The sequence below is a fragment of the Erythranthe guttata genome, chromosome 11 (assembly GCF_056151865.1).
Source record: "Erythranthe guttata isolate IM_541 chromosome 11, IM_541, whole genome shotgun sequence".
Lineage (NCBI taxonomy): Eukaryota > Viridiplantae > Streptophyta > Magnoliopsida > Lamiales > Phrymaceae > Erythranthe > Erythranthe guttata.
In genome coordinates, this window is record NC_142543.1 from 13,015,310 (window position 1) to 13,037,913 (window position 22,604).

A 22,604-nucleotide genomic window follows, 5' to 3' on the forward strand; every position below is an offset into this window, starting at 1 on the left:
ACAAGATAAAAGGAAATACCACAGCCACAAGTTGGCTTGTTGGTCACTTACTCCAACAAAATTACCCTTAGGGAAGGTAATAGTAATACTAAAAAGTTGTGAATATGTTATTTAAGAAGAATGAATATTTCGTGTAAAGTCCCCTTTTGGGTAATTTTTGTCTTTAAAAAGTACCATAAACAAATGTCGTGTGCATGGTAGAATCTGCATTTTCGGAGAATATTCCACGTAATAAAAAAAATTCCATGAAAAATCATACCATAAGGGGGTTGATGTAAGACGAAAACAAACATCAGGGAAATTTTGGTAATTACGAATATAATATTAAATTACTAAAAAAGATAAACATATTCTCTGGTCATGTTCATGTAAAATGTATAATATCAAATGATTTATTCTGCAATATTTTTTTTATATAATTAAATCCAAGTTTATGAATTAAAATACAAAATTTTCGTAACACCATCAATCATACAATTTTAATAAGTGAAGATTTCAAATTGAATTTAAATAAATTTAAATTAAATTAATTACAATTAAAATTAAATTAAAAATAAAACTATTTAGAATTTCCAAGAAAGTTGATATATTTAGAGGATTTTATAAATGGTATGATATAAATATATAATTAAATAATAAAATATTTTTTTAATTTTGGAAAATGGTGACATGTTTTTTGATGATTTATTTTCACCAACCAATTTGCCACATGTGATGAAATTGAATACATGTCACCAATTGAAATTGCCATATGTCAATCAATTAGGTGTGCAATTCAACTTTTATATATTATATAGATACTAATTCAAAGAGTATTAATTATAATCATAATTCTAATGCTAATACTAATCACAATCCTAATTATGATTTTGGATCAGTGTTTTTGCAATTATCTATTATTTTGTATCAAAAAAACTCTATTCAATCTCGCAACTTTTATATCAAATTCCTTATGTTACCTGAAACTTCAAGAAGCACATATTAAATATATTAGAAATTAATATTTAATTATATTATCAAACTGACATTAAAATTATTTAAAATAATATAAGGGTATAAGCAAGCAATAAGACGTGAAAATAACGATAATCGTTGTTAATAGGATAAATTACGAAAATCCTCATGAACTTGTGCTAATTTACGGAATCACACCCACTTATCGTTAATTACCAAAATCCCCCAGATGTTTGTTTATGTCTTACACGACCCCCTTATGGTGTGATTTTTTTTGAAATATTTTTTATTCCATGTAATATCCCAAAAATTGTGGATTCTCTACCCTTGCAGACATGACATTTTTTTTTATCTTACTTTTTAAATACAAAAATTACCCTTAGGGGAGGTAATAGTAATACTAAAAAGTTGTGAAGATGTTATTTAAGAAGAATAAATATTTCGTGTAAAGTCCCCATTAGGGTAATTTTTGTCTTTAAAAAGTACCATAAACAAATGTCGTGTGCAGGGTAGAATCTGCACTTTCGTAGAATATTCCACGTAATAAAAAAAATTACATGAAAAATCATACCGTATAAGGGGGTTGATGTAAGACGAAAACAAACATCAGGGAAATTTTGGTAATTACGAATATAATATTAAATTAATAAAAAAGATAAACATATTCTCTGTCATGTTCATGTAAAATATATAATATCAAATGATTTATTCTACAATATTTTTTTTATACAATTAAATCCAAGTTTATGAATTAAAATACAAAATTTTCGTAACACCTTCAATCATACAATTTTAATAAGTGAAGATTTCAAATTGAATTTAAATAAATTTAAATTAAATTTATTACTATTAAAATTAAATTAAAAAATAAAACTATTTAGAGTTTCCAAGAAAGTTGATATATTTAGAAGATTTTATAAATGTTATGATATAAATATATAATACAATAATTAAATATATTTTTAATTTTGGAAAATGGTGACATGGTTTTTTTGATGATTTATTTTCACCAATCAATTTGCTACATGGGATGAAATTGAATACATGTCACCAATTGAAATTGCCAAATGTCAATCAAGTAGGTTTGTAATTCAACTTTTATATATTATATAATGCTAATGTTAACTCTAATTATAATTTTAATTCTAACCATAATCGTAATCCTAATGCTAACATAATCATAATACTATTACATGTCACTAATTGTAATACTAACCAATAATCATAATCTTAATTATAATTCAATTACTAATATTAATCACAATCATAATCATAATCATAATCATAATATTAATTATAATTAATTATAATATCATATGAATCCAAATCCTAATCCATCCAAATCCTAATCCTAGTATTATTACTAATACTAATTCAAAGAATATTAATTATAATCATAATACTAATGCTAACACTAATCACAGCCTAATTCTGATTTTGCATCAATGTTTTTGCAAGTATCTATTATTTTGTATACAATACAATTATATTCAATCTCGCAACTTTTATATCAAATTCCTTATGTGTGTACCTGAAACATCAAGAAACACATATTAAATATATTAGAAATTAATATTTAATTATATTATCAAGCTGGCATTAAAATTATTTAAAATAATATAAGGGTATAAGCAAACGTTAAGACGTGAAAAGAACGTTAATCGTTGTTAATAGGATAAATAACGAAAATCCTCATGAACTTAGGCTAAATTACGGAAAGCACCCCCACTTATCGGTAATACCAAAATCCCCCAGATGATTGTTTGTCTTACACGACCCTCTTATGGTGTGATTTTTTACGGAATCTTTTTTATTCCATATAATATCCCAAAAATTGTGGATTCTACCCTTGCATACGTGACATTTCTTTTTATCTTACTTTTTAAATACAAAAATTACCCTTAGGGGAGGTAATAGTACTACTAAAAAGTTGTGAATATGTTATTTAAGAAGACTAAATATTTCGTGTAAAGTCCCCCTCAGAGTAATTTTTGTCTTTAAAACGTACCATAAACAAATGCCGTGTGCATGGTAGAATCTGCATTTTTAGGGGAATATTCCACTTAATAAAAAAAATTCCGTGAACAATCATACTGTAAGGGGGTCTATGTAAGACATAAACAAACATCAGGGAAATTTTGGTAATTAAGAATATGATATTAAATTAGTAAAAAAGATAAACATATTCTCTGGTCATGTTCATGTAAAATGTATAATATCAAATAATTTATTCTGCAATATTTTTTTTTTGTATAAAACCAAGTTTATGAATTAAAATACAAAATTTCCGTAACACCATCAATCATACAATTATAATAATTGAAGATTATAAATTGAATTTAAATAAATTTAAATTAAATTAAAGTTAAATAATACTATTTAGAGTTTCCAAAAATTGGTATATTTAGAGCATTTTATAAATAGTATGATATAACTATATAATAAAATAATTTAATATCTTTTTAATTTTGGAAAATGGTGACATGTTTTTTAATGATTTGTTTTCACCAATCAATTTGCCACATGGGATGAAATTGAATACATGTCACCAATTGAAATTGACAAATATCAATCAATTATGTGTGAAATTCAACGTTTATATATTATATAGACTTTTTTTTTTATGTAGTACTATGAGCTTTGACTATTATTTGTTTATTGAACTATATGGTGTGTGAATGAATAGGATGTGTTTCAAAAGTATTATAATAGGCTATTGGGCTAGTGAATGATAAATATTAACAATAGAAGGGCTTACATACATTTAACTATACTTCTAGAAATTTACAAAGTAGTACATGGTAAATTAACAAAAAAACATTTAAATAACTAAGTGGCACTTTGTTTCTAATTATATACAAATATTATGACACAATTTTAAATAATAATTATCATCACGTGTATACATGATAATATATATTTATTTAGGGTTTTTTTGTATAAGCAGCTAAAATATACATGGATATTTTTGTACTGTTATTTCATCGTTGTAATTTTGCGTGTAGTATTGGTGATTCTGCGTGTAGTATTATTTAAGCAACGGACGTTTGTATTTTTTTTATTTTAGCTGCAAAAAAAATCAGTAGATTGTGTTGGATTTGGTTTCCAGTTAGTATGGTAATTTTATATAAATCCTATATTTGGTACATATCACAATAATATATGATCTGACGGCGGTGTGCGTGTTTATCTGTGTGTGTTATACTTCAATTTGAAGGGGGTGTGTGTGTTTGTGTTCGTAGCATATATATATATATATATATATATATATATATATATATATATATATATATATATATATATATATATATATATATATATATATATATATATATATATATATCAGATCACAATAACATATGAACGGTGGTGTGTGTGTGCTTGTGTGTGTGTTATATTTCAATTTGAAGGGTTAAGGGCAAGTTGTAAATATGTCACATTATTTTAATAGGGATGTTGAAGATCAGGGACTGAAATGATAATAGTTAACTTTACACAATCATGTTAAAATTATTTTTAATTGCAAACTGGCCCTCACACATTTCGAAATGTACATAACTTTTGGGAGGTAATTGCAATTTTAGAAGTTGCATTTGGAAACAATAATTCTTCTTCTAAAACCGGCTTCCTCACCCCCGAACATATTTCACTTGCCATCAGAATACATCTGAGCGAAAGTGAAACGAACCAAACCAAACCAAAACCATACTAAACCGAAGCATTGCAAACCAAATCCGAACCGAATCAAATAGGATACTGAATACTCACGTGATCTATTTTATCGCTTAATTTGTTCACTGTATATTGTTGCAAACTAACATCATATTGAAAGGAATATAGAATATTTTTACCATGAAATAAACAAATGCCATTAATGTGAAAGTACCAAACATAACATAAAAACAGATCGAAAATATCGAGACCAATGTAGCACTTTAAAATGAAATAGAAAAAACAAAAAATATCGTAATAAATGAAACGATTCAAATGTGAAAGAACCAAATGGAATGTCTGCAATATTTTTAATATCGAGAGAAATTTGTCGCCCGTTCAGTAAACGAATTAGGCAGTATCATACGACCTTGTAACGGCAAAACATTCGCCTCTCCGTTCAAAACCGTGTATGATAATCCCTTACAATTCCCAAATACCAATTCTTTGTTATGCAAACCAAATACCAATTCTTTGTTATGCAAACCACCGTCTGTCAATCAGGACGATTCAATCATATTAAAAGTATAAGCGAGGAACATGTCTTTCCTAAACCCATCGAACGTAGCTTTCGAGAGGATATTCATCTGAAAAATACAATAAAATTTAAATATTAATTAGTAAGAAAAACAAAATAAAACATATTGGTAAAATCATGAGATAAAGATGATTCATTCATGTATTTATACGAACCTATGTGATTCTTTCATAAAATAATTAAAAGTATAAACACCAAATTTGAGCATAAAATATATTGAAATTATAACTGTGAAATTTTGGAGATAATACAATATTATAAAATTAAAAATGAAAGAAAAATCATCAATAAAAAATAACGAAAGAACTAAATAACAACATTTGCAAAAAATCAAGAAAACCTAATTTATCAAAACAAAACGCACATAACCATACGTTTTTTATCGAATGAAAAATGATGGTGGAATAAAATGATGATGGTGAAAAATATATATATATATATATATATATATATATATATATATATATATATATATATATATATATATATATATATATATATATATATATATATATATTTATATTAAAACAAGATCGTACTTAATATATCAATACTATCCTGTTGGATCTTTTAGAAACACAGATAGGATATTACTGAGGACATCCAAAGTCCATAAGTTAACCTGAAAAAAGCTTAACGCCCGAAAACGCCTGCGCCTGGAATCGGCAAAACGGCAAACAAGGCAAGCCCACATGGTTAACTTGTGAATATCACTGGAAACCGCATACCTTCTGGTCAAACCAAACTCTACCTTTGATATCTTAAATGAAATAAATTTTACATTTCACAAATGCACATGATAGTAAAGTAATGTTGAGTCAAGCCATGATTTAATACAGGAAACCTAGCCGGCCATTGAGGCGGCGATCATAAAAATAAAAGACTAAGGATGAAAGCAAAAGTACCTTAAAGAACACCAAGAACTTCAAACCAACTAATATTTCACACGATAATTATACAAGAGAGGAATTAAGAAAAAAAAGAGAAAGTCTCGAAAAGTCTGTCCTAAGGAGTTGGAAACTCCAACAATAAATAGAAAAGAGAAAGAGCCGGACATCAGCCCCGGATTTCAAAAAGATAAAAAAGTGTGAATAGTGTTTTTACTATTCATGAACAGTGCTTGGTCTGCTGGTGTAAGCAATGACGAAATTTAATTTGTCGGATACTGTAGATGCATCTTGCTGAAATGCTCTAAGATAAAATTTTCCTTAAATCGCCATTAAAGAAGCTTGTTTCTTCAGAAGTCTTAGAGTCTTCTTAAAATCTTTTAATGACTGGACAACAAAATTGTTTCTCTGCCTAATCCCTTCCCCAATTAGAATAGAATTTTCAAGGGCCGTAATCTTCTTTCTAAGAATCCTGAGATAATTATTACCTGTGATCTCGTTAGATTTTTCATCGAACCTAACATGAAAAGGAACTTCCCAGCTGTTCCAATCTGGTGATGAACTGAAGCGTACGAGATAAATCTCCCAGTCATCCATTAACTTTTTCCTTCCTTTACTTTCTCTTTAAGAGAGGATTTTAGCAAATCAAAACTTTCTTGTAAAGAAAGATCTTGATAATCTTCGTTAGGATCCTGAGCATCTTGGAGGTCAGTAACAGAACTCATAGAAGCATCTGATTTTGAATTAGAAAAGTCAATATCATTGAATAAGTCCTTCTTAATGTGGTCCATATAAAGATCCATAATTTTTTCTTTAGAGAAAATGTCAAAATACTGCTTGGAGAACTCAGAGAACGAAGGAAGACTATATGAAGTCCTCTTAGCAGAGATCTTCTTATGATCTTCCATTTTAGATTTAATCCTACGAATATTTTCCTGTAAAGGTGACTCATTGGAGCCATGAGTAATAACATTTAGATTATTCCAAAACCTAGTAGTATGAATTCTCCATAAACACGGCGTACCATTGGTCGTGAACCCGAATTATGGTTTCCATTTCCAAACCCATGGAATTCCGGAATCAACAAAAAACATACAAATAGTTTTACTACATGTATTGTGAGTTTTAAAAGAAGAAAAACTAATAGAGTATTCTTCTAGGAGAGATGTAATCTCTTCAGGCAAAATATCTGCCATTGCACCAAAAATTTCCCACCAAAAGAAAAGTCAATTTGGAATTTGATTCATACTGATATTATCACAATTTTTTATAAGCCATGTGTGAGAATGCTTAGGATTCTGATATAAAAGAGTTTTATAAAAACTATGTAGGTAATCCCAATAATTGTACTGGTAAGCTGACCTAGTAACCTCATTAGTAATGCTTTTCTCAGCAAAAGGAGAAGTCCCCCATTCATGGATGGAGATGATCTTCTTGATAATGAACTTGGAGTAGTTAATCACCTTACTCTTAGGAGGATAGTGTTGAATATCAACACTTCCCAAGCTGGTGAGGATATTCTCATAGAATCCTCTCGTTTTGTAAGTCTCGACCTTCCAACAATTTGCCGGGAGATACTTATCCATAAGAATCCATGGGGACTCTTTGAACGTCTCATCGTCATTTTCAATGACTAAAATTAACTCTTTTTTAGGGGAGTCAAAGAATTTGTATTCTTTCTGAGCAACTGAAGAGTATGATTCTTCCTCTTCTGATTTTGAGGAATTGTCCTCCATTGGTATATTCTTTCCTCTTTGTCTGAGGAATTCCTGGAACTTCTTTTGGACCTCGTCTCCTTTTGAAGAAGAACTAACACCGGAAATATGCTGGTTGTAAAGGGATTTCTTCCCTTGCTGAATAATAGGGAAACCTCTGCCTCCCCTTTCTCTTTGAGAGGAAAAAGGGTTTCTTCCAGAATAGCTCATTTTTGTCATGAAGAAATATATTCACGAGTTAAAAAGGATTAAGTGTAAATAAAGGTTTATAATATATACGATAGCAAATACACATAATTTCAGTACCAGGTATGTAATTATAACCATGAGTTTTAACATTTAATGTTAATGATTCAAAAATATTACTATCTGATAAGGATAGGGATAAATTAGGATAGGCATCAAAATACACCGGTCCTAAAGCTAAGCTAGACTCAATAATTCCCATAAGGGATTGTTTCCAATTAAGATTTCTACCATCTCTAAGGGTAGCAAGGAAACTTTCTGGTAATCCGTTCAAAGTAAGTGGCCTAAAGGCAACTTGAACACAACCAATATGTAAGAATTTATGAGTTCTTTTAAAAGGTAAAATATCATTTTTACTAAGTAATTTAATAACCATTTCAGAATCATGAAGAGGTATAGAAGATTCAGTGGTTTTAACAATTTGTTTGAACCCTAATTTTTCAAAAATACCAAGTTTATAAACCATATTAGGTTTAATAATTGGAATAGTCCATCTATTTAATAAATCAAGATTCTCAGGAACATCATATTCCTGGGTCATACTATTTTTAACAGTATCATGATTCTTGAAAATATTCATCATCAATTGAAATGTATTAAATCACGACTTAAGAACAAAACATATATATATATATATATATATATATATATATATATATATATATATATATATATATATATATATATATATATATATATATATATATATATATATCATACGCATGACTTTTTATATGTTAAATGTGATATTTATGATTTGATTGGTAATTTCTATATATGCAAATTAATGACATGTACAATTATACAAATGATGACATGTTTTTTGCTTAATTTTCGTAACCAATCAAATGGACACGTGGGATGAAATTAAAGACATGTCAACATTTGAAATTGACAAATGTCAATCAATTAGGCATGGAATTCAACTTTTATATATTATATAGATGGTTTATTTAGGTTCAAGAAAGGTTTGTTGAAGGTTGATTTTGTGCTTGTATAAGCCTCACAAGCCATTTCCTACGTGCTTTTTATTGGAGAAAACCACATGGAGAGTTTTGTAGCGTTATTAGGGCATTTTGTGGAGCAGTGCCCTCGCTATGAGCATATAAATCAACAAAATTCAATGTTTATTTCAACTGATCGATAAAACAAACTACATTCTTATATCAATAAAGATTAAAAGTTCCCCAAATGTTTAGCCATATCTCTAAGCAAAAACTTTTGGAGTTTACCGGTGGACGTCTTGGGAAGCTCATCCTTGAACACCACCATTCTCGGCACCATATAAAGAGGCAGCCTTGCCTTGCAAAACTCCCTTATCTCTTTCTCAGTCGGCTTCTCCGCCACCTCATCCTTCAAGCTCACAAACGCGCACGGCGTCTCCCCCCAAAACCTGTCCGGCCGTGCCACCACCGCCGCCTCATTCACCGCCGGATGACTGTACAGAACCGCCTCCACCTCCACACTGCTCAGATTCTCTCCACCGCAAATAATCACATCCTTTGATCTGTCCTTCACCTCCAAGTACCCATCGGGATGAACCACCCCGACATCTCCGGTATAAAACCACCCATTCTCTCTCATGCATTTCGATGTCCCCTCGGCATCTTTCAGATACCCAAGCATCAAACTGCCGCCTCTCAGCACGATTTCCCCCATTGTCGACCCGTCTCTCGGAACGCTCTCGCCGGAGTCCGCCTCCACCACGTCCATTCCGGTGAATCCGACGGTCCCCACGCCTTGCCTCGCCTTGAGCCTAGCTCTCTCAGCTCCTTCCAAATGGTTCCACTCTTGCTTCCAAGCACACGTCACCACCAGCCCGCCAGTCTCCGTCAGCCCGTACCCGTGACTCACTACGAACCCTAGGGATTCAGCACGGCCAAGCACCGCCGCTGGCGGCGGCGCTCCGGCGGTCATTATGTTGACGGGATTCTCCAGCGGTTTGCTGCAGGGATGGTTGGTCAGCATGTTGAGCACAACTGGCGCCCCACACATGTGTGTTACTTTGTAACTCTCTAATGCTTGGTAGATGGAAGGCGCATCGACGCGGCGGAGGCAGACGTTAGCGCCGCCCACCGCCGCCATGCCCCAGGTGTAGCTCCAGCCGTTGGCGTGGAACATGGGCAGCGTCCACAAATACACCGGCTGCTTCGGGACAGACCAATCGAGCAAGGAGTTCACGGTTATCAAGAAAGCTCCACGGTGGCTGCTCACCACTCCCTTGGGAGAAGACGTGGTCCCCGATGTGTAGTTCAAGCTGATCGGGTCCCACTCGCTTTCGGGTCGAACCCATTTGAATCCCGGGTCGCCATTTTTCACCATATCTTCGTAACGACAAACACTAGTGTCATCGTTGATGAGGACTAAATCCGGGCGGTGTAGATTTGGAGGGAACAAGGAAACTGCTTCTTCCACAAGAGACGAAGATTGGTGGTCAACGAAGACGAGCTTCGAGCCGCTGTGCTGGAGTAGATTGGAAACGGCGTTTGCGTCCAAACGGAGGTTGACGGTGTTAAGGATTGCGCCAGCCATGGGGATGGCGAAATGGAGCTCGCACATGGCCGGGACATTCGGCGCAACTACCGAAACGACGTCGTTCCTCCTGATGCCGAGGGAAACAATGGACGAAGCTAGTTTCAGACATCTTGTATGGGTTTCGGACCATGTGCGAGAAGTGTCATTGTACAGAATTGAAGGGCAGTCACTGTAGACTACAGCAGCCCTTTCCAGGAATTCTATAGGTGTGAGAGGGCATGAGTTTGCAGATGATGGTTTTAAATTATGAAATGTAGTGCTTTCGTTTTCTGGAGAGATTGTTGTTGGCGTATAATTTTTTTTGGAAGATTGGGAGAGGGAAAATGAAATTACTGAAGAGGAGTTGAAAATTGGAGGAGATTGTTTTTGAGGTAGTTTATTATGTTGGAAGGGTGTGGAAGAAGAGAGAAGAGAGAGAGTTTGTTTAAGGGAATACATATTTTACTTGTACTGCTTTTTCTTTGTGCATGCGCTTTGTGAATATATATATATATATACATACAGCTTTCTTCAATTCACATGTGTACATAAGAATAGATAACTTCAATTTCCTTTTTCCTTTTCTTCTTCGTTTATGTCTCACTTCAATTACCTACATGTACGTAGACAGAGATGCTACACACTAGTGAAATACATTGGTTGATTTTGTACCATAAATTTATACAAATAAATATCCGTTAAACACACATATTGTGTTATTATGTGCATATCAATAGTGGAAAATCAACTGGTGTATTTCACGGGGTGTAGCACCTAAAACACCGATGAAATTCATTGCGTGTAGCAGCACCGTATAAATTGGGGAGGGGAGTAAACCGTTTTCGAAATATATTTGTAGTTAATTGTAAAAAGACTTCACCCTATTTCTTGTAATTATATTGCTAAAAAATATTATTTTTTATTACTGAAAACTGTCTTGTGATGCAATTCTTTTAAACGAAAACGTTTTAAACTGTGAATTTTTCTGTAGCAAAAATATCAACATCTTAATGTCGAGAAAAGTAACAAAAATTTCAACACCAAAATGTCGATTTTTCTGTAAAAAAAATTGACATGTCGAAAATTTACCCACAAAATCAACATGCAAATGTTGACCAACGACACAAAAAATCGACATTTGTAGGTCGTGGATTTGATAGTTTTCAAAAAAACCATCCATTGTATCCTTAAATTGTCAATTCTTCAACATAATGATACAACTGCGTACTCATAAAGACTTCTTAATGACATTTTGGCAAAAAAACTTCAGAAAATATCGATTGTTGCAAAAAAACCTTTTCGATTTTTCACATTTTTTTAAGATTTCGAAAATCATAATCTTGGGCATCGGTCGGTGTTGGACGGTTTACTCCGGTGGTTATGAAGGACAGTTCCGGCGGCTTTTGCTTTGGTGGTGATGGGTTTTGTTTTGTCTAATATTGCAATGTTCCTTTTTTTTTTTTTTGGTTTTGCAAAAAATAACTTGTCCTTTTGATCATATTATTCAGTTTCAACCTTACAATGGATTGATTGATCCGAACTCATGATTAATTTAATGAAAATGTAAATATGTTAGTTTAAGAGAATTGGCATTATAGCCTTACCAATATTTAATACGTTCTGTATGTTTTATTTAAGTGTGAATTATTATCTATATAGTTATTCCTAACATAGATACTAACTAGGTCAGCTGTCTAAATGCTTCACTTAATTACAAGAATTAAATTAATATTAATTGTCATTAGCACTATTGGCTGCTTACTCTATACTGGCATTACTAGCCGTTCTATAACCATTAATAATGTAACTACTTTTTTTATATCCGTTCTGTATAGCTTATTTATATTTATTTTTTTTATTTCGAAACCAGTTATTTAAAAGTACTTCAGCCTTAAAAAAAATTAATTTTAAATTTATGTTTTTAAAGGTTTCGATTAAGTCACTCGCACGTCGTTGCGACAAAAATATCATCGTATTTTCTTATTTAGAAGAAGTCCTCCGCCCTAACAACGACGACGTGAGCTTATAAAGTATATTGAGGTTCATTGTATCGATGTTAACTATAGTAACTTACTGCTAACAAGAATGATAGCAATTTTACTACATTAGTATAAGGCTTTGTTTGATTGTTAAGATAAGATTAAACAATTTAATGAAAACCCAATTATTTTATCAAATTTCGGGACGTCCAACAAAAAAACTACCTAAAAAGTAAGGCAGACCATGATAACTATATTTGTTGGTCGACCAGACAAATTATTGAGGATATAAAACATCAAACAAAAAGTCCAATTAGTTAGTTAATAATGACTGATATTCCCAATCAAAGGAGACCTAACTAGACTTATGAAAGGGTTGAGCAAAGTGAAACGTGCAGGTGTATTTAGAATTGCGATCGCTCAGTGCTTGTAATCATTTGTTGCAGCCTAAAGCGACAACAAGATCAGACAAAGCCCCAATCATGTATCGGATCGGGTTATTCAGGTTACGACCCGACCCGATCGGGTTTTACCCGACCGAATTGGGTAATTTTTGAATTAACTGGGTTTTTCTAGGTTCAAGTAACCGGTGCTCACCAATCGGGTTGGGTCCGGGTATTAGCAATTCTACCCAGATACCCGATCGGGCACCCGATTAAAAAAAAAATCCCACATATTGAGCCAACTTGCACGGTTGCACCCAAGCCCAATTCAAACTCAGTTTTATATTTGTAAAAAAAAAAACAAATGAGAACCCCAATGTTGTTGTAAAATAATTCCCATTAGCTCCTTTATTGACTATATAAAATTGAATTCGATAGTGATATAATATTACTAGTTTGCGAGGGGTTATGGTTTGAGAAATGCATGATGAAATTTCCACTATGGCAAATTAAATACATAAATAGAAATATAATTGTGTATTTGTGTTAGTGGAAAAAATAGAAACACAATATAGAAATTGTAGAGCAAAATATATTCTTTTATTAGATGTGCAGAAGTGTACAATACATTTTTCTTCCTCTATTTAACACAAGAAAATGCTTGTCACTAAGGACACATGTCCACACCTAATTGTTCATTGCTCTAAATAGTTACACATGTAAAGGCACATGTCAAACCCATATTTTCAATGTGCTAAAGTCCATAGTTTATAACAAATCTTATATTTATATTTTATATAGAAAAAAAAGTCAAAATAAAAAAACACAAAAAACATAAGAGAAATAAAAAAGGGCACGCCACGAACAAAAGAACTGTTTCAGTTCTTCTACTGTTCTCCTCTCCACCAATTTCCAGTTTCTTCTCCGGCATTGTGACGGCCTAACGACGGTCCTCACTTCTCTGAATTAGTGAGTTCTTCACTCTTTGATTTTTCCCAGTTTGGCTCTTTATTCTTTTTTCAAATTAATTCTTCACTCTCTGATTTTCCCCAATTTGTGACTATTGAATATTTGAATTTGTTATTAAAATTTGGAAGTTTGATTTGATTTTGTTATTAACTTTTATTATGTATTAATAATGACTAATATTCCCAACCAAACGAGGCCTAAATAGACTTATGAAAGGGTCAAGCAAAGTGAAACACGCAGATGTATTTAGAATTGCGATCGCTCAGTGCTTGTAATCATTTGTTGCAGTCTAAAGCGACCACAAGATCAAACAAAGCCCCAAGCATGTATGTACTATGTATTGTTGAACGGAGCCAGTAATCGAGTATATACGAGAGGTGTTCGATGTGGGGAGTGCGAATATAATGCCATGTGGGATGAGATCAAAAAGTTGGTTCATATTATATATTTTTCATAATAGTTGCCTTCGATAAGTTATAGGCGACCAAGGACCGGGGTAACATAAGCGAAGCGCATTAAGACGAAAACATAGGATAGAAACATCCGAGGAATTACAGTAGAAATAATGTATCGACTCTAGCATAAGAGCTACCTGATTCACAAGTCTAATATGATTTTTCAGGTCCAAGTTCTCACTACGAGGGACATTACACCGAAATTACATTGAGCGTCTGTCGGCATGTTTTCCTAAATAATAATAATGTTCACACACAAACACAAAAGAAACGATAAAAACGAGCAACCCTCTTAAGCCACACGCGTTAAGAGAGAGAAAGAAAAAGCACGAGTTCGGTGGTCTCAGTAATCGAGAGATCCTAGAGATGGGAGGCCAGGAATTAGGGTTTGGGCATCAGCATTGTTTATCCTTTGGTCTGTACTACTTATGTTCAATGACTCAGCCTCCTCTTTTCCCAGCTTCATCACATCTTCGGGCGACAGGATCTTGATGTACCACACATTATTCACAAATGCCCTGTATGTGTATACATATGTGCGTGTGTTTGTGTGTGTTAGTCAGTTCACATATATATTGCACAAGCAAAAAGTAAAAAAAAAAAAAAAAAAAAAAAAAAAGGAAAAACGTACTCCCACGGGTCGTCACCAAGGAGAAGCACATCATTCTCCCTGTCGACGAATACAAGCTGCCAGCCTGATCTTTGACGATGATGGTCTTCAAGCAAACCTTGAATCCCGAACATCTCTCCCAATTCGTTTCTCAGCTCTTCATAGCTGTTGAATCTCCCTATGTCCAACGACCTACCCACCGATCCTGTTTTGTACACCTATTACACCAACCAAACAAATATTAAATAAAAAATAAAAAATAAAAAATAAAAAATAAAAAAATCTGAAAAAAGTCGAAGAGAAAAACCTTAACAAAGGTAGGATTCGGTGTTTGTTGGTCAACTTGTGCTGCAGCGTGCAGCATGTTGTTGTCGGAAGAATCTTGCACATACCCATAAAGAGGAGTAGTTTGATACCCGACCGATGAGCCTAACGGCATCGAAAACATCATATCAGCACCCATACTCGAAACAGTTGTGGGTAGCAGAAGGCCAGACGAGTCCATGTTAGCTCCGAAGAGAGCAGCTTGATCCTGCTCTTGCATTGAAGCAGCATCTTTTCCCGTACCACCCCTGACTGGTGATTGGCCGAATTTCGCTGCCCACGATTGTTGCGCTGACTGCTCGTTGACTATGGGATGCTGCTGATGCTGGTGGTGACCGGTTATTGAGAAATTTACGAGATTGCCACTCCCCGAGCCCAACATGTTTTGCATGCCGGAATGTGACGAAAACTTGTTACTGTCCGAGTTTGCGAAATCTGATTTTGTGAATGAAGGTGAGGGAATATCCGACGGCAAAAATGCTTCTTGATAAGTGTGTTGTTGTTGTTCAGAGGGGTTGTTTTCGACTTGGTGCGGTGGTGGTACTATGAGTGTTCTCTGCATATTATCGGACAGCATTTGTGTTTGCAGAGGAAGAATGTTGGAAGGTACGGGCGAGTGTTGAAGGTAATGCATAGGCTGCTGCTGCTGCTGAAATTGTAGCAATTGGTTTTTGAGTAAATCTCGGTGATCGTTTTGAAGTCCAGCTGAAAGCATTGCCTGATACTGGTTCGGATCGTTTCTCAAGGCCGATGGATCGAATCTCTGTTGCATCCACGGAAACGTGCCTGCAGATTGAAAATTCATTGGATTGAAACCACCACCTTCGTCCCCTCTCAGCCATGCCATCCCGTTCATTGTTTCGTTGCTACCATCTAAAACACACAAGATTACGATTTTGTTTTCAGAAATAAAATCAATCAAGGAAAATAAAGGGTATGATCGTCGTTTAACAAAAACAAGCATTTTACAATACCTTGAAAAGATGATGCACCGGGGTACCAGGGGCGTTTGAGCCTAAGGGGGAATAAAGAGGGGTACATTGGGAATGTTGTCAAAGGCTCGATTTCCCATAGTGATACCCTTGGCTGCCTCTCACCTGCTGTCGATTCATCCCATCCCACCTACATATAAATACATCAAATCATATGTTTAGTGGACACAAACACTAATAATCATTTCACAAGTCGAGAAGTTGCTCCGCGGGCTCATCCATTCAGATGAGATATATATATATATATATATATATATATATATATATATATATATATATATATATATATATATATATATATATATATATATATATATATATATATATATATATATATATATATATATGTATATAACATATATAGAGTAGAACGATGAATACTAAGAAAACCCGATTTCAAGTTGATGCATGTTTACAATGAATTAGAATAATATCATCACTGGACAAAGTCATTGCTTCATAGATGCCTAGCTATACATTGTACCCATCGGTAAAGATAACTCTATACTAAAAGAAACAATGTACAGGTGGTTTAGCTTAGAAACGAAGGTCGAATTACGAGAAAAAAAACCCCTCCTGTTTGGGTAATTACAACCACCCTCCTCAACTATGAATCTTCTTACACGTTCACCCTTATGGTGTCAAATTCAACATAATCTTCTAAATTTCGTGGAATGTTCTCAAGTTTGGTACTCGTTTTGTGCAAAACTGCAGTTTCTAATGCACCACAATCTGATATTTACAAGTCAAGATACACATCTTATGATTATCTAGTTTCAAAATGTGGAGCTCGAATGAGGTAAAACGGTTACCAACTAAATAATATTCCACAGAATCTAGAAGATTCCACTAAATTTAACACTGCAAGGGTGGACGTGTATGAAGATTCATAGTTGATGGAGGTGGTTGTAATTACCCAAATGGTTTGTTCGTAATTTGACCTTACCTCAGGGGGTCGCCGTAATTTACCCAAGAAACTAACTACTTAGACAAGTATGATATATTTGAACCATAATTTGATCATGTATTTGAACCATAATTTTGTGCGTAAGTTCTTATGTTTTAACAAAATTTAATGGGGAAAATCTTCGTATTCTGGTGTTCAATAAGTTTTAGTTAATCAATACGACGTCGTTGCATGTCTGACACGATATAAATAAATACACACTCTCGACCAATATATATTGTTAACAACTCTCATCAAGCAAAAAAGAAAGTTTGATTACCTTAACAGAACGCCAGTGTGAGTTTGTCCAACGAACAGGATCTAAATCACCAATCCCAGTAATTGTTCCCATGTATCTGATTCATGCAAGTTGACAAATCCAAACATTATTATTTGCTAAAGAAACCAGATTTGTACAATAATTATAGTAATTTAATATTTACGCATTTATTTTGAGATTTTTATTAGCTATTTCAAAAAGAAAAAAAAAAATTCAATTTCACTCCATTTCAATTTCATTAAATGTTGTCGAATACGAATCTCATACACCAAAATATAGAAATTAAAAATATATTCTAAATATTGTGCAAATATTGCACTTTCAAAATCCAGACAACATACATATTTAACTTGCTGTCAACTTAATAACTTAATAAATAATTGCGGAAATTAAATAGAGACGAATTCATTTGAAGAAGTTAAGCAAAAACGTACCTGCGGACACTAGATTCTTCAGTCTCAAACAGCATCCTAAAACGCATTCCCACCGAAACACGCGTGTGATACACAGCTTTTGCATACTTAGATAGAGGTATCACAAATTCAGATGGACTAGCCCTAATGTTAACATCAACTTTCGGTAAGAAGCAGAAAATAAAACATTTAAAATTGTAATTATTAATAATAATAAAAATAATGATAATAATAATAATAATAATAATGACCTGGGGTTATAAAAGACAGTGAAGCAGCTATTAGTAGCAGCAGCATGAGCAGCAGCGGCAAGCAGTCCAATGTGCATACTGTCGCTGGAAAGAACAGACGACGGCATCACAGTTTGAGGTCGAGTTGCACGCCGAATTCCTAAAAGTAGCTGATTTTTCTCATTCCTAAAAAATTCAAACATGTCTTATGATTCATGCATAACATGGAAATAAGATTTTCCAACTATTAAATTCTTACAAAATTAATTATTGAAAAAATATTAAAAAAATAAAAAAATCAATATGTTTAAATTGCACCAGATGAAAAGAACGGAATCCCCAGCGACGAGTCTTTTAGCACTGACAAAGACGCTCCATCCAGTAGTTAGCAAGTGACGCTTTGGCTGACCTGAGCAAAAAGAAGCACCCACGGTATCAGAAAAAAAAGGAGATACAAAATATGCAAGTTTACTTCTTTCCTTGTTTAAAACTCGAGAGTTGTATCAATTTACTCACAAAGTTTCTGTTTGTAGAGTGATTGTGGAATTCAAGAATACTATATATACATTATTCTCTTCGAACCCCGAATCTTGCCCCCTCTTTCTAATTAGACATAACCATTTTCTTGCAAAACAAAACCACACAACAAAATGACACCGTTTTACGTTTTGGCATAAAATATTTCCCTTTTATTCATGTAATTTATTTTTCCTTTCAAAATGATGATTTAACAGCATTAATTGACATTGCTATGCGTATCCGTCGTAGGTGATAGATATACTGCATTAGAAAGCTTATTTTAAGAGCACCTAATCGAGTTAATATGCCCCATAAGTCTGTACGCACTCAGTAAACTTGGCAAGTGAGCATCAAACGTAAATGATTTTGCTTTACCAATGAGTTCCAAAATAGCAAAATTGTTATATAACAGTGAAAAATCTGATAATTAACTAAAAACTATATTATTTTTGATTTTATGTTTATTTTCTTATCTCCTAGAAATAAATACATCGAAATAGTTTTTACCAAGTAGTAGTTTTATACCAAAATACAGCTAATATAATGTAAATTGCAACAGGAAAGTTACATAAAGGACTCGGCAAACTACCAGATAATAAGAGGTGATGGATGTACTTGTAATGTAAATGTAAACGAGCAAAATTGCATAAAGGACTCGGAAATAGGGTTAACATAAAATCCGAAATATAATAGCATAGCGTAAACATTAAGAGGTTTCTGAATTCGAAAGACTGAAAGTTACCACGAAAGATATGCCTAAACTTCCATTCGACGTCATGGAGATCCCTAGCAATAAGTTCTTGAGCAGGTGGCGTTTGTGAGAAATCCTGTACGGCACCGATTTATAACACCCAATTACATGTATTCAACACCGTAATTATTATTATTATTAATTTATTACCAAAGGCGGGAAGACTTTCTCAGCAGCACGACGAGGAACAGAGAAGCCGCCATGTGTACTCGTATCGCTTGCTGTCAGTGTCTTGCAAAAGTAGTTTGTCGGTTGTCTGCTCCCCATTCCTAGCTCCACCGGTAGATACGCATCTTTTTGTTCTTGCTGCATTTCATTCAACCAATCAATATTTATTTCAATACCCCCCCACATCAAAATAATTAGTCGATCAAAATAACGGCATATAGGTTTGAAAAATACTGGAGTCAACGGCTGCAGAGTCATCTGAGCATACACTTCGTCCGTTTCAACGTCTGCCTGAGGTTCAAACATATACGAAAGATCGAATTATTCTAAACGTTTATTCAACTTAAAAATCATTCTTTCTCTTTTTTTTTAAGCAAGATAGGAACAAATAACATCTACCGAAGAAAACCCACATGCATTGTAACATTGTGGAGTTGGCAGATCAATTGGGGCGGCAAGCTCGGGTAATTCGGTATATGGGCATCGATTTCTTTATTAGTCGTCGCAGCTACCTGTCGACGAAAAATTCCCAATTAAGATCTCTCTATTGCATACATACATACATACATACATACATACATACATACATACATACATAAATACATGTACAACTAACTACTAAGAAGGAAAAAAAATTCAAGATTAGGAGAAGTAAAATTGAATTGAAACCTGCTCACTGTGGCCCTGAGGGAAGTAAACGACTCGACTACCGACTGTTGGCAGAGAAACCAACGGACCGGCGCACGCATGCCATAGCTCAGAATTCAAACACTTCTTCTCCCCTTCCATTAGCCCAAAAACAATAAACAAATCCATCAATATAACCCGAAACCCGAAAACCAGAAAACCCGAAAACCATAACTAAGAAATTCATACACTAAGAAAGCAATGAATTAAAAAATTAAAGGTACCTTCATGAGAATGCTGACCCATCCCTGATGTTGAAAGCTTCATAGTTTTTTTTTTTTTAAATTACACTTTCACTCAGATACAAAATATTATTTAAATCAATAAACAGCTACAGGTTTTTATTTATTTTTTATTTTTTTAATTTTAGTAGGTAGCAAAAGATTAATCAGACAAAACCCTCACTCGTTATCCTTAACACATGAAAATCTGTGAGCTTCAGCACTCTGTTGCTTCCCAGTTCACACTTGCCCATCTCAAATCTTAAAGAAGAAGAAAACCCACTAAAAATGAAAACCTCGGAATCATCAAATTTTGCAGCTCATCGTCATTAATCATGAAACCCCAAGAAAATTGAGCCATTTCTCTGTATTCAACAAGAAACCCATTAAAATAAAAAATTGGAGAAACCCCCCTCTAGGTTTTGCTGCTGAAAGTTGAGAGCTCTTTTCAGCCAGTCGTTGTCTCTCTCTCTCTCTCTCTCTCAACTTTTCTTCAAGAAAATCTAGTGAGAGAAAATAAAGAGAAAAAAAAAAAGGGGAAAAAAACGATAGACTGTAGCTTTCTTCTTCTTTTATAGTCCACCCGACCAAGCCCGACCTGGTGGCAGTCACTCCAGGGAGAGAGAGAGAGGAGAGAGAGAGAGAGAGAGAGAGAAAGGCAGAGAGTGTGTGTGTGTGGCAAAATACTGTAGTACTGCTGTGCTACTGTGCAAATGGCTCAGCGAGTGTACATCTCTTTCTCTCTCTTTTGGGGTATGATGAGAGAGAGAGAGAGAGAGCTGAACAAAAAAAAGAGAGAAATCTGAGCCGTTGATTGAACCGTACGATGGATCCTGGCCTTTCCACGAAAAAAAATGATTTGACAGGAGGCATGTGCCACCATCCTTCAGTGGTCGTTGTCAGAGTACGGACATGGGGAAATATATAATACTTCTCTCTCTCTCTCTCTCTCATCACTCATCACAATCAATATGAATGAATGAGAGAGAAAGAGTTGTACACTACGCATATCCGTGTTGTACCATCACATTTCTGTAGGTGGCAGTAAGAAATCTTGACGAACTAAACTATAGATGAAATATTATATATACGGGGGTTGCTTTTCATCCATACTGGAAAAATTGTACCTTTTTTTTTTTCTTTGACTTGGAATAATATATTAAATTAATATTATTTTTTGTAAAATAATGGACATGGAATTAAGAATGTGGACCTTGTGGGCATGGTGATATGGTCCATGCCTTTGGGACTAATAAGGGGGGGGACCATTTGTTTTGGCACAAGTTATATTTTATGTGATCTTTGGATGAATTTCATGATAGATAGATACATTAGATACCTATTTTGTTTAGGAAGTAGTCTTCTTCTTGTGAGGGAAATTTTGTTTACACTTTCTTGATAGGGAGAATAAATCTATCCCCCCATTCAATTTTTTACTCATTTGTACCAAACACCTCCTATTTTTTTAACCACTAGTTACTTGAGTTTGAAAATAAATACCCTCCAAATTCAACTATGCAACTCATTTACGAAAAATAACATGTGAAACCTAATATATGAAATGGGGTGGTGGTAGATAGATAGCACTTCTTCCAATCCATGCTCTCACTTTTAGAAATATAAAATCAATCCAAACTAGTGTTTTGAAACCCGCACAGGACCGACTGGTTAAATTCGTTAAACTGCGAATCGTTGTCTTGTCTGATGCGATTTAACCGGTTGATCGGTCATATCGGAATCCGAGTGTAAATTGGATTTTTTTTCGCACAAAATTGTGTTTTTTTTTTTATAAAAATAAACAAATATAATGACCAAAACGACGTAAAATGACCAAAAAAACCCTCTTATGCACTTTCGTATGGCACACTTGCCGAATTTGCGACTAGTAATGATTTTTTGAACCTAAAATGACATAATTACCCCTCAAATTTATTAATATTCAATTTGGTGGTTTTTTTCATAAATCCTTCCTGCCGTCCACCCATGACCGCAACACAACACAATGGCGGCCATTTCTTTTTTTTTCTTCCTCACTTCATAAATAATCCACAGTAAAAGAGAAAACTCCTTCATGGAGGAACAAATTGAGCCAGCCGCCCATCCCAATCTCGA

At 33.9% G+C, this 22,604-nt stretch overlaps 2 protein-coding genes across 7 annotated transcripts; both read right to left on the reverse strand.

The window, feature by feature from the left end:
- Window positions 1-9,161: 9,161 nt before the first annotated feature.
- Window positions 9,162-11,089, reverse strand: LOC105971154 (2-methylpropanoate--CoA ligase CCL4). The gene has a single exon (XM_012996001.2). It carries the CDS (start codon window positions 11,022-11,024, stop codon window positions 9,228-9,230), a length of 1,797 nt encoding a protein of 598 aa, XP_012851455.1. The 5' UTR covers window positions 11,025-11,089; the 3' UTR covers window positions 9,162-9,227.
- Window positions 11,090-14,411: 3,322 nt separating this feature from the next.
- LOC105971142 (auxin response factor 8) lies at window positions 14,412-21,603 on the reverse strand. 6 transcript variants are annotated; one of them, XM_012995988.2, is made up of 14 exons: window positions 20,496-21,603; window positions 20,254-20,366; window positions 19,998-20,096; window positions 19,819-19,875; window positions 19,567-19,722; window positions 19,408-19,492; window positions 18,465-18,555; window positions 18,168-18,332; window positions 17,938-18,060; window positions 17,504-17,579; window positions 16,260-16,407; window positions 15,269-16,158; window positions 14,983-15,179; window positions 14,412-14,869 (listed from the first exon to the last, which is right to left on the reverse strand). In XM_012995988.2, exons 1-14 carry the CDS (start codon window positions 20,536-20,538, stop codon window positions 14,695-14,697), a joined length of 2,418 nt encoding a protein of 805 aa, XP_012851442.1. In that variant the 5' UTR covers window positions 20,539-21,603; the 3' UTR covers window positions 14,412-14,694. The 6 variants fall into 6 exon arrangements, with proteins under 6 accessions (XP_012851442.1, XP_088681535.1, XP_088681534.1 ...); XM_088825409.1 differs by having other exon boundaries at window positions 19,984-20,096; window positions 20,496-21,548; XM_088825408.1 differs by having other exon boundaries at window positions 19,819-19,871; window positions 19,984-20,096; window positions 20,496-21,387.
- Between the last annotated feature and the right edge of the window lie 1,001 nt (window positions 21,604-22,604).